The sequence below is a fragment of the Apteryx rowi genome, unplaced genomic scaffold (genome assembly GCF_003343035.1).
Source record: "Apteryx rowi isolate R43461 unplaced genomic scaffold, aptRow1 scaffold_177, whole genome shotgun sequence".
Lineage (NCBI taxonomy): Eukaryota > Metazoa > Chordata > Aves > Apterygiformes > Apterygidae > Apteryx > Apteryx rowi.
The window spans coordinates 1,421,261-1,433,873 of NW_020448052.1; the positions used below are offsets into that span (position 1 = coordinate 1,421,261).

The window sequence follows — 12,613 nt, forward strand, 5'->3', positions numbered from 1 at the left end:
CCATGTAATTCACTTGCAGTCTAAAATTACTTTATTTCATTTCACGGTGGAAGATATTTTGTACACAAAGTTCCTTTTAATTTTAATAAGCCTTTTTTCCTTCTGATTGGCCTTGAAATGCTTGACTGTTGTGCATGAATTTATTTTCTTATTTTAATTACATCTGTTCTAATTGGAAAAGAAGAATAACAACCTTATCATTGCAAGTGAAACAAGAAAGAATGTTTTGGCAAAGAGCTTTGACTTGTTTCATTCAACTTCTAAGATTATCATTAACTGTAGCTTAGAGTTCTATAATAAAACAGAAGGGAGTACTCAGTAATAGCAGAATTTACAGATTTACAACCTTTTATTACAAGTAGGTAGTGCACTGAGTTATTCCTATAGCTGTTGAATCTGCAACTACTGACTATTACTGGCCACAATATATAGCTTTTATGTATTCCTTTCCCTAAGTATTCAGGCATGAAACTTGTACAGTGTTTTATCACCCTTTCTACCATATTGGATGAGGGGTCACTTTATTTGGGTACTTTCAGTAGAACAATTTAATGATGGTAGCATCTCGTTTCTTTTAATTTTTGTGTGCCTGACAGTGGCACACTCCTGGTCAGGTTTAATATATGAGCACAGACATCTTTTAAATGGTCTTGAGCCAAGGTTTAACAAAAAATGCAGAAAGTTAGTAGAAATGTTAGTAAAAGTGTGAGAGGAGGTTATGACTACACCACAAATTGCAGTAATTTGACATACATTTGCTTTAAAAAAAAACAAATAAAACCACTGGAGCCTCAAGCACCACTTTGGTCAGCTATCAACAGAAGTGTTGGAGATTGCATTGTCTCTTACAGTATTGCATCTGTCAACATACAGTCCCATTTTTTGTAAAAGAATTCAATTTTTCAATAAGTACATGATTCTAAAATTGTATGGGCTGATAACTAAGTATTTTTTATTTTGGATAGTTTGGAGGCATTTTAAATCCTTTTTTAGTATGAAAGCTTTAATGTTATAACCTAATACATTTTGTGAGCAATCTAGCAGAATTGTTTTTGTCATGTAGAGACTCCGTAAGATTTTGGAATTCTGTGGAATGGGCAAGATACATTTTTGGGGATATATACACAATTACTCCTCCTCTAAAATAATACACATGTGCCATCATCAGGTGCTGTTTTAGCTGTTTTTTCCAGTGTTCTGCTACAGAAGCAGATCTCAACTGCTTTTGCTAATGACTGCGCTCTTTTTTCAGGGGACAGTTATTCAAATTCAATTGAACTATTGAAGCTGCTAGACTTGCATGTACTTCTACAGCTATCACATTAGTCACTGGAGAGGCTCTTTTTGTGAATCCTGGGAAAATTTTTGTATTTCTTGTTAACATATTGCTATGCAGCTAGTGTTCAAGTGTTGTTCACTAGTTCATTTTGTTTTCAAACAACAAATCAACCTCCTAAATGCCAACAGCGTCAATTATACTTACCTAACAAATCAGCGCTTGTCTGCAGTACAGAGGGCTATATAAGTTATCCATATATACTTTATTCACATGCAGCGTGAATTAAGTTGTATGTTCCTGCCACAGCTCTTTGGAGGAGGCAATGACACTGAAGCTAAAACCTTCTCCGGTTACTGCCTAGTGTCTGTGCTGGTGATGCAGAATCCTGGTTGCCCTCACTGGGGCACAGTGGAACTGCCCTGTTAACAGCATACGAAATCACCTTGAAGTCTACATTTTTTTCCTTAGCAGATTAAAAAATATATATATCCTTTGGTGTGGTTGATTCATGTTCCAAATTCATTCTCCCAAACTACTGTATGTGTTGGTGGTTTGGCTGATGTTTTTTTTTCTTTCTTCAGGGGTCTTTATGATGAAAATAGTGTATATTTGGCTTTTCTGGATTTATGAGTTATGCATGCAACTGGTCTATACAAAACTCTTTCCACTGACCTTCCCTACATCTCCTTCTGAGTAATTTTATGTTTGGTTCATCCAGCTTTTATAATCTGACTTTAAATTGTAAATTACTTGCAGCACAGTGACAAGGAAGGAGACTTTGGCCAGGCTTATGCTTCTGTAACATATATGAAGAATCTGTTATTCTCTGATAGCAGATGGCTGACAGATTGTGTTAGCATGTTTCCAAATGAGTGAGTTAATTGTTTGCATTGTATATGCTTATTTGGCTCTTTAGCCATTTTCTGCTCAATATGCCTTGCCCAAATATGGAATTGGAAGAGACATATGTTTCTGCAATAGGAACAACCTCTTTCAGCGTCTGTGCAGTGGAAGCTGTAGACATCCAAGGGCTGGAGTCACAAGTTTCAGAAGTGATTTTCTTTTCTATACCAAGTTCACATATGGCTGGTCAAATTACACAGAAATCACTCAAGACTATTGTTCTTCTCATAAAGAATTTAAAACAAAGGAGAGAATGTGCGATACTTTGCATATGTCTTACTGTAATTGGGTCAATATTCACTCTCAGAAATGTATTCTAACAGAGGGTGTACATCCCCTTAACACTGCATGTGAAGTGACCTTAAAGATAATCCAGGACAAAGGTTTTATGTGAATACTGCATGATCATGCTCATGCATAAGATCCGCTTGCTTGCTTTTGCAGTCATGTTTGTTACTTCTGGGACTAGAAGCAGTCCAGCTATCTTCTCATAGTGATTTGCCAGAGTCAATAAGCCCTTCTGAGAGACAGGGCTTGTTAGCTTGGGCACAGAGCCATCTGAACATGGTTGGTGCGCTCTCATGACCCAAACTAGTATGTTTACAATGAACTGCTCTGGTCTGGGTAAATATAGCAACTGAGACTGCCACCTGCTCAAAAACTTTTGCACTGTGCTTTAGTGCACAGCATTGACATAGAGATGAAAAAGATAAAGTTGCCATTCTGCCAAACAGTATTTGAATTTGTACTCTACAATTTGCATTGCGTTGTATAATAATTCCCTTAAGTCACAAGTTCATCTTTTTAATGTGGTGGTGTTTTCTGTCGATCTCCATCCAGAACGCAGAAGGATATAACATGAGCATCCCTATGCCAGGCCACCCAGTGAATTTTTCTGAAGGAACAATGGCACAGGCTCGGAAGGATGTGGCTAAACTTGAACAGCTTATTGATGCTCATGATGTTGTTTTCCTTCTAATGGACACTAGAGAGAGTCGATGGCTTCCTGCTGTCATTGCAGCCAGCAAGAGAAAGGTATTGTACGCGTGCCTTGCTTATATCCTTGTAGTTGTATTTTAGCGCTGGCATACTAACCAGCTCCATGTACCAAAAAAAAAAAAAAAAATCTTTATGGGAAATTGAAATGCTTGACCAATTCATTGTGCTTGTGCAGAAACTTTGTTTTGTTTTCCAGTAGCCTCAAAGATTCTATATACTCCAAAAAGAGAATTTTGAAGAGGAAATAGAAACATGAATCATAAAATGGTATGGGTTGGAAGGGACCTCTGGAGATCAACTGGTCCAGACCCTCTGTTCAGAATGGGGCCAACTTTGAGCATGTTTCTCAGGGCCTTGTTCAGTCAGGTTTTGAGTATTTCTAAGGGTTAGTAATATTAAAAGAAGTAATTTCACAGTAAGACAATCATATTAAGGAGGACTAAAGATATTACAATAATGGTTGACTGATAAGGGATATGAATTTTAGTAACTTGTTTGAAACCACATTTTCAAAATAGATCTCAAATGCTAAAAACATGGAGGTGGATTGTGAACTTAGAGTGTTAGTACTTTTTTGGTTGAAAATTAACTCTGGGCTTTTATCACTGCCTCACTGGAAACCATACTGTTCTGTTGACCTGATGAATCCAAACTCAGCCTGTGACTTATATTTCAGGTAGTGTTGAATGCTTCTTGGATTTTTATGACATAAAAGTGAAATCCTCATGTTACAGGTAAAAAGAAATGAAAGGAGAGGGCTGCAGTATGTGGAATTAAAAATTCTGAATTATATGTGTTTCTTATATTGCAAATAAAATTCAGGTTAGTATCTAAACTTTATAGATTATACTCTTTACCTGAGATCAAGGAGACTGTATGCATAAATGTTTATGTAGTCAAAATGTGTCAAAAAGTCTTTCGTGGTCAGTTTACATGAACCAAATTGAGAAATAAAGCATAAACTTAATAAAGTTTTTCCAGGAAAGTCAGAAAAATATATGGGGAGAAGACTTGGAGCAATTTTTGGCCTTTTCTGCAAATTGTATCTCTTACTGAGAGTATTGTTTCCCAAATACCTCCTTATTTAGGATTGGATATGAATGATGGAACCTTTAGCTTTGTGTGAATGTTGTTCTTGAGCTCAGTGTGACATCCAAAATTCCTTGTGGAAGAACATTCTAAATCACACAGTGTTCTGGAAGCATCATCTTTCTCCAAATTAATATGGTGTTGCAAATAGGGTTTTCTAGAAGAATCCAAGTAAATTATCCTGAGTAGTTATTTCCCTAGGTAGTGAGATGTAAACTTTGGTAAAGTTGTCTCCAGCAATCTTGAAGTTTCTTATTTCTTTTAAGAACTTTTCAGTGTCATGTTTGTGCAGTTAAAATTATACCAAATCAGGAAGTGCAAGTATTAAGCTTCTGACACGTCAGCTTAACCACAGTGCGCATCTTGTATATTTTGTGGTATAAACTAAATGATGTCCGTAACAATTTATTAAGTTGTGAACTTAACACAAGAGAGTAAAAGAAAGTAGCGCGTGTGACACAGCTGAGTCAGTGTTGTTGTTGGATCTTTAACTTATGTACATCCTGACTTCTGCAGTATTTCAGCTATGACACCTTTAATTTCCTAATTGTTGTTGGTTGTCTGGTTTCTCTTATTAGTTTTTATATGCATTTCCAAAAAAGCCTGGACAGTAGGAAGAAGAGAGAATCCAGATTTCTTTGTGAAATTTCTGGCTATTTTTATCTTATTCTAAGTGTATTCCCCTTCTGATGTTTATTTTGATGTAAACTTAACTAATTTTCCTCTGTGCCTGCTTTGTAAACAAGTTATTTTGAAGTCTGACAGTCCTCTCATCTTTTTTTTTTTTTTTTTAAAGCCAAGGTCTTAAATTTCATCCACTTTTCTGTATGTTTAAAAAATAAAACAGAAAACCCCAACAATACCAATACTTTAATTAGAATTCTGCTTTTCATTTTTGTATTACAAAAGCTAAGTATGTATGCCATTCTGTCATAACTGAAACTGCTTATGGTATATTATATGTCAACTTGAAATGATATTCTATTTCCTGATAGATATAAAGCATAAAAGAAGTATCCACTAAAATTAGTTAATGGATACTAATTAGTTAAAATTAGTAAAACTAATTTTTTTAAAATAGATTTCTGATCATAAGCAGTAGGCTTGTGTGCCTAAATTGGTAGCTCCAGTGAACTTCCTTTTGCCGGTGAACCTCTGTCTATGTATATGTATATGTATTCACATCGATTCTTAAATTTTTTTCAGTCCTTTCATGCACAGCTTCCAGTTATGGTGTGGCCATGGTGAATACATGTTTGGGGCCTTAGTTTCTGGACCCACATAAAATCAATGTAACTGGTGCTTACTGAAGTTTTTGGAGAGTCTGAAAGAATGTAAAGGCTGAGCATGAACTGTGGCTCCTGCCAGCTCTGAAGCCTGTCTGCTCCCGAGCCTCCTGGAAGGGGAGTGGAGACTGGGTCAAGTGGACTCTGTCATTTCCCTGTAGCCAGAAATGAAACTTCCATCTGAACCTGAATCTCTCTGCATGTTCAGAAATATTTCTTCCTCAAAGTCAACTAACCAGCTGACAACAGTAGTTCTAATTAGAAGTAATTTAACTATCATGGGGATTCAGAGGTGTGTGAATCCCCCTTTTCCCCTCCCATCTCCTTCCTTCTTTCTATATTTCTAGAATACATGGCCATTGATGGTCAAACAGTTCCTTCTTCTTGGCTTTTGTTTCCAGATTAAGGGGAGAGGAGGAATATTTGTCCATGTTTAAAAATAACTTTAATCTGCTGCACTGCAAAAAACCTTTTTTATACATTGATAGAGATGAAAAAGAAAGGGTAATATAACGTGAGGAAATTTTGTCAATATGTCGCTCAAAGTCATGTTTTCCTTTCAAATGAGTGTTATTTACCTGTTCTGTCTAATGTAGGGAGAGATAAGCATCTGAAAACTAGTAACTGAGGACCTCTGTATGGAATTCCTTCTTCGGTATTCTCAAGAAAAGGTGTGTCAATGGGCAAGTTAGAGCATACTTACTCATAAGTCTTCAGATGTGTCTCTGAACCATAATTCATGGTTCAGGCTGTAGAAAGACCAGTGTGTCCCTTTCATGTGGACTTGCAGAACTTCAGGTATAACTGAATGAGCATACAGAACTTAATAAATTCCTGCTTAATCTGGCTGCCTTTTCTGCAATTGGCACTGTGCTTTTTCAGCATTCTTTTAGCTGTTTAAAAGTAGCACAAAAATGACATTAGAATAATATTAAGTTTGTAAAGCCAAGCACTAAAAGCTAAAAAATGCCAGCCTCTTATTATGCATGATGGTAGTCTTAAGCTAAATGATCCATTTGCAGTTTTATACGCAGACCCCCTGCCTTGTTCAGTCAGGGTAGGGCTTTTCAGTGATTCCTGACACTTCTTTTTTTCTTCCTCTCTCCATGTTTCTTTAGCTAGCAGTCCCCTACTATATTTGCTACACACTATTCAAATCATGCTTTCAGGACAAATTTTGTAATTTCTTTGTGGCTGTTTTCTGGTATTCAACAGCATAGTATCTGACTGCATCATAGTTACTTTATCTTCATAAGATCAATCTGATATAAGGAGACAGTATTATCTATTGCTGAATAAGCACAGGACTGGAACCTTAAGGTATCCAAACTGAAATGCTCAGCATCTACTTTTCAATGTACTTCATGTTGTTAAACATTTAATGAGAGCTCTAATTCAAATGTGTGAATTTGAATGACAGCTGCAAATCTGAAGTACTGCTGCAGTTTGGATCCCAAGGTCTCAAGACAAGCACCTAGAAAATGAAGAACATACAGTGAGTAATAATCTATGCAAAGTTCTCTATAAGGGATACATGGATAGAAATATAAGCCACTTTCTCCAGGTCATCATTCAGCTACCTTAATGATCTTCCATCTTCCTGCAGTCTCCTGTCCTCCCTCCCAAAATAAATACCTTTGACAAACACAGTACTCTGTGTTAAATGTTAAATCACTGTTCCCACTGAGCACTAGAGCTTTTCAAACAAAGGTTTGCTAGAAGTTTTTTAATGCATGCCAAGAGTATAATTTTCCTTATCCTTTTTTATCAAAACAGCTGATTATTTTTTTTAATTTTTTATTTATTTATTTATTTTGACTAAGCCTCAAGCAGTTAGGCTGAAATAGTTGATGGACAGGAAACGGAAAACAGGTTATTACAATGGAAGATAAACAATCTATTGCAGTGGGAAGTGTTTAGCAATATTAGTAATAGCTGATAATACCAGTCCTATCATGTCACACCTATTTTGAAAATGAAATACCATCTTCAGGTTCTCTAGGTATATACAGTGATAAGATGCAGTCCTGTAATTGTTTGCTGTGGACCTGACTGTGCTATCACAGATTCAACAGCATGATGCTACTTTAGGTTTGAGGAAAGAAGTACAACGAGGTTAAATGTGCATATCCAGAAATGATTTGGAATACCTAGAATGATCATGAAACTCACAGTCTTACTAGTTTATTTTTCATACATAGCTTCAGATTACTCTAAACTCTTGTCACGAACTGAGGAGAAAGAGGAAAATGATGACAATGTAATTTTAGACCATAGCTGCTTGTGCTCCTCATGTGGGTACATGAATGAATATGAAGATGATACATAATAACTCATTACTTTCCTCACTGAGCAGAATTTTTTTTGCATAACATAGACTTGTGTTTCATTGCTTTGTCACATAGGAGTGTTTAATGAGTTACATTTCAGACCACAGTGAACTGAAAAGACTGCAAATAGAATTTCAGATGACATGAAGGCCTGTTTATGGTAGCAATTGTTGTACTTACATGGCATTTGAGATATTTTGGCGCTCGGAGCTTCCATGTACAGAACTTGCAGTGTACTTGAAAACTAATTGAGCTGTAACCAAAATAAGTTGATCCAATAATACCAGTAATTGTACCTATATTGGGCCAAATTTGGAGATATGAATGTTGTTCCATATCAGCGCATAGTAAATTCAGTGTGATACTGTTTGTTATTGTGAAACTAGAGCTTATCTTCAAATGTAACCTAGCACAACACATTTAAGGAATTCCTGTTTTTCTCCTGGGATTTTTTGCATGTGAGAGTGTGTAGGTTTGTGTAACAATAAGAGGAAGTTGTTCATTTGTATCAAATTTCCATGAAAGACACAGCAAAAGTTATGTTTTTGTGGACTTCTGAAACAAAGGGGTTTTTTTGTTTGATTGGTTGGTTGGGGTTTTTTTAATGCAAGTCTGGAATTTTGCACCTATCAGAAAATCTGTTGTTTATGGCCGGGATGATAGATATGCAATTAATAGGTCATTCATCCATCTGCAGAATGTGTTTCTGGAAAAGTATTTTAAGCATGGCTTATTAAATATATAAAAGATGATTTTGGCGCTGTGTTTTTTGTTGGAAATAAATTTTGTTTTAAGTTTACAGTGAATAAAACTTGGAGGCCTTTTTTCCCCTCCCCTTTTGGCTCCCTTTGAGTATGTTGTTCTGTCCTTATTTTTCATAGTTGGTCATCAATGCTGCTTTGGGATTTGACACATTTGTTGTTATGAGACATGGACTAAAGAAACCAAAACAGCAAGAATCTGGTGATTCATATTTCAGCAATGCCTCTGGGTCTTCTGATCTTCTGGGATCATCACTTTTTTCAAATATCCCTGGCTATAAACTGGGTTGCTACTTCTGCAATGATGTTGTGGCACCAGGGGATGTGAGTAGAACCTTATGCAAATGGTGAATATATCTCTTTTTTGCTGTGACTTGAATTTTTATTGCCTTTAGATATTATTTCATAAAAGAATTCCCTTTATGTTGATGTACATGGCATTAAGAAATAGCTCATCTTCTATTAAGAAGATCAAAGAAATTGACTTGCACGTAATTAGAGATGTTTTGTGTAGTAGGGCAGCTAGTTACTTTTGAGTTACTTTTTTCTTTTCTTTAGAATTGTCTGTCTTTTGTAGTCCACCAGGGATCGGACATTGGACCAGCAGTGTACAGTCAGTCGACCTGGATTAGCCATGATAGCTGGAGCTCTTGCAGTGGAATTAATGGTTTCTGTTTTGCAGCATCCAGAAGGGTGAGTCATTTCTGAGACAAGGAGTGGTGTTCAAAGGATGGTTTCTAAGAAATGAGAATAACTTATGTAATCTTGGGAGAAGCAGCAGGAAGTACATGTTAAATATGACAATTTTGTGAGGTTTAATATTGCATTCATGTAATGCATAGATCCTTCCTACAACATTATTGTAATTTTGCAGTGTCTAAGAGGTAACTGAATGATCAAATCTTAAGTTCTTGTCTTGGAGAGTGGCAATTTTTCCTCTTTCTGAGCTTAAAAGTAGAAAGTACTGAAAATATTTTAAAGGAAAGTTTCTCGTTAATGGATCTTGTCACTCCTTTGCTCAAGAGAGTATTGGGGTGTAATGAGGAGCTATCCTAGGTACTTTTGTCACAGGAAGGGCTTCAGGATAAGCCACATATTGCAAAATCTTAATTTAAAGTTAGTGGGCTTGATACAGAAATTATTCTGTGAAATTCTCTAACTTGCAATTTAGACTTGTTTTCTGGCTTTAAAATCTGAAAGAAAAAGTATGTTATCATTTAGACATGAGTAAGTTGCAAGTCTCTGAGACTTTAATTCTGAAAAAGGATTCTTGTATTCCCATGTTGAATCTTAGTGACCATAAAACAAACTTTCCAGACAGGTTCCTTTCCAGATTCTAAACTCTAAGCTGTAATGAAATGTCTTGAAGCTTACTGGAAATTTTGACTATTTAGTGTGTTGTCCTGTTCTAATTTTCCTTCTTGAATTTTTGGCAGTGGTTATGCTGTGGCCAGCAGTAGTGATGATAGAATGAATGAACCACCTACTTCTCTTGGACTTGTCCCTCATCAGGTAAGTAATCTGTGAGTAAATGCTTTTGTTTATCCACCGAGCTGCTGGGGGCTAATATCAGGTAAACATCACAGATTTTGCATACTTAAAAAAAAAATCATACTGCATGCTGGTACCATACCCCTGAGGAAGTGAAAGGGAGAGAAGGATATAAATTAACTCTGTTTGTGAGAGTTGGAAGAATGAAGGAAGTAGTCTACAAAAGGAAATAAGTTTGTTTCTTTAAGAGATTGATTTACTCAAGAAATTGCACAGTGTAGTCTGATGTAATTCATTTTTTATTTTATTATGACAAGAATGAGAATAATATCGATTTTTACGTACTTGGCCATTTCAGGCAGAGGACCAAGAGAACTCTTTGTCATAACTATTTTGCGATAGTAAATTATGGCTGAGAAGTAACTATGTGGGAAATATAAATAATGAGCGTAATAGAAGTTCAGTATAAGTGTGTGTTTAGGTTCTTGCTTATACCATTGGAATTTGACTTCATTTATGCCAGCTCATGTTCATTCTGTTCAGTTTTACTATTCTTCCAAGGCTGTTGATTTGGCAGATTTTGCCCACTCTTTTTTTTGAAGTAGGGACTTACTCAGGTGCACTGTCTGCTATTTTTGTTGTTCATTCTTTGATATGCTAATTGTCTGGTGTCTTTATTCCTTATAGCTCTGTTTACATAGTGCTGCACTTGAAATAGCGTGTAAAGCATGTAGAAATCCTGCTTGCTGAAAGGCAGTCAGGCACTTATATACAGCTCTGATTGCACATGGTGATACACAGAATACTGAAGGGCATGTACAGTGCCTTGTAATCCAAAGTTTACGAAGAAAATAAAGCCCAGAATAAAACATAAAGTCAGAATTTAAGACAGTACGTGAAGGCAGATAAAAGAAGCATTTACCCAGGTGGTTTACAAACTAACTAGGGCTTAAACAGGAATTGTGAAGTGACAGCAAGCTGGCCAGAGGTTTGAGATGGATCTTCCTAACCATTTTCTTTATAATGTATTTCCCAAGAAGACTAAAAAGTCTGCTAAATTCAAAACACGTTTTGTTAGAATGTAAACTAGAATGAGTTCTCGCTTTCTGAAAAGTTAAAGGTACCAGTTTGGACAGAATAGAAATAAGAAGGGTGTATCAACAGTCCCCCCCGCCCCCTTCTTCCCAGAGTGAAACATTATTGCTTTAGGGCTTGGTTTCAGTAGTCTCAGTGACTCTCCGAGCTGTAACAAACTCTGCACAGTCCCTTTTAGTCTGTAGAAAGTTTCCTTCAGGCTTGGTAAAGTGTTTTCTCCCTGTTTTTTTAGTAGTCGTTCCATCTGTCTGCTGTACAAAAGGCTGTCTGCCTTTGACTCTTCCTCTGCCTGTCCCAGTTTGTAGTTTGGAAGCTTCTCTCCCTTTAATACGCTCATTCCCCACCTAGTGGGAGGGAGGCTCTTGCTTCAGAGAGGTCACCCCAGTCCAGCCTCTGTCCTTTTAAAAGGATCATAATATGAAAATTGAGCTTAAAAAATAAAGGAGATAAGGTATGTTATATAAGGAGATACACTTTTGTTTCCTTGTATCCTCCAGTATTCTGGGATGCAAACTCAGCGGTGTCTTGCTGTTCTCATTTGCACATGATTTTTTTTTTCTTCTGGCATCTCTGTTTCTTCAGTTTCAGCCTGCAGGTTCACAGATGCTGAATAAGTAATCTTTTAACAGCACAACTGTGGGCAATTGAGACCTTCCGTTTTATATCAAGTGCTAAAGATTTCTGTCCTGGATTGAGTTTTTCATCTCCAGGAGATGAGAAGGACAAAACTTAGAAGTCTGGGGGAAGAAATCAAACAAACACAGTTTATGTTGCCTGGTATCTGGTTGGTTTTGACTTTGGTATTTTTAAGCTGTATGTAGTTCAGTGTTGCAAGTATCATATATCATGATTATGGTCTTAGGAAATTATTATTTAATTCCTAGTAGACAGTTTCTCCTGAACCAGTCTGCAGCTGAAGTGAAGCTTCTAGTTCAAGCATCTCTCCTGAAAATTGGTACCCTGTATGAATTGTTGTATGGTCCTTTGAGACTTAACCACCATTTGAGGCTGTCAATTTGTACTTCTGAAAAATTTGAAATGGAGTATAGTTATGTTGAAATAGGTGTTTTATATGAAAGATATTTTACTACTTTTTTATATAGCCTTACTATAAAGACTCTGTACTGCACTGTTATTTTTAATATAGTTCCTCTAAATAAATTGAATTGCTTTGCTTGTAACGCTTAAGAGGAGTTTGAACGTAGAGGCAGGTTTTGATTCCCTCTTCCTCCCCTCCATACGGTTTGCCTCATTAAATAATTTCTGCTGTCTGGCTACTGCTGTCTCTTCTACTGTTACTTGTTGTGGATGTTCATTTTAAAGTGTTTTTTACAAGAAATGGGATGATTCATATCTACTTGTTTTTTTTACTTCAAATTA

The 12,613-nt window shown here is 36.3% G+C and overlaps 1 protein-coding gene across 19 annotated transcripts in view; it reads left to right on the forward strand.

Annotated features, from left to right (window-relative positions):
• ATG7 (autophagy related 7) overlaps positions 1–12,613 on the forward strand; it is a 133,008-nt gene that overhangs the window by 23,598 nt on the left and 96,797 nt on the right. For 18 of the 19 annotated variants that reach the window (XR_003252716.1, XR_003252717.1, XR_003252718.1 and 15 more), the window contains 4 exons: positions 3,023–3,217; positions 8,768–8,971; positions 9,225–9,340; positions 10,084–10,159. Coding sequence is in view for 15 of the 19 variants with exons in the window: in XM_026061129.1 (XP_025916914.1) it covers positions 3,023–3,217; positions 8,768–8,971; positions 9,225–9,340; positions 10,084–10,159 (591 nt within the window). In the remaining 4 variants the exon portion in view is untranslated. Of the gene's footprint in view, positions 1–3,022; positions 3,218–8,767; positions 8,995–9,224; positions 9,341–10,083; positions 10,160–12,613 lie in introns of those variants that run through there. The other variant, XR_003252719.1, reaches the window with a different exon arrangement.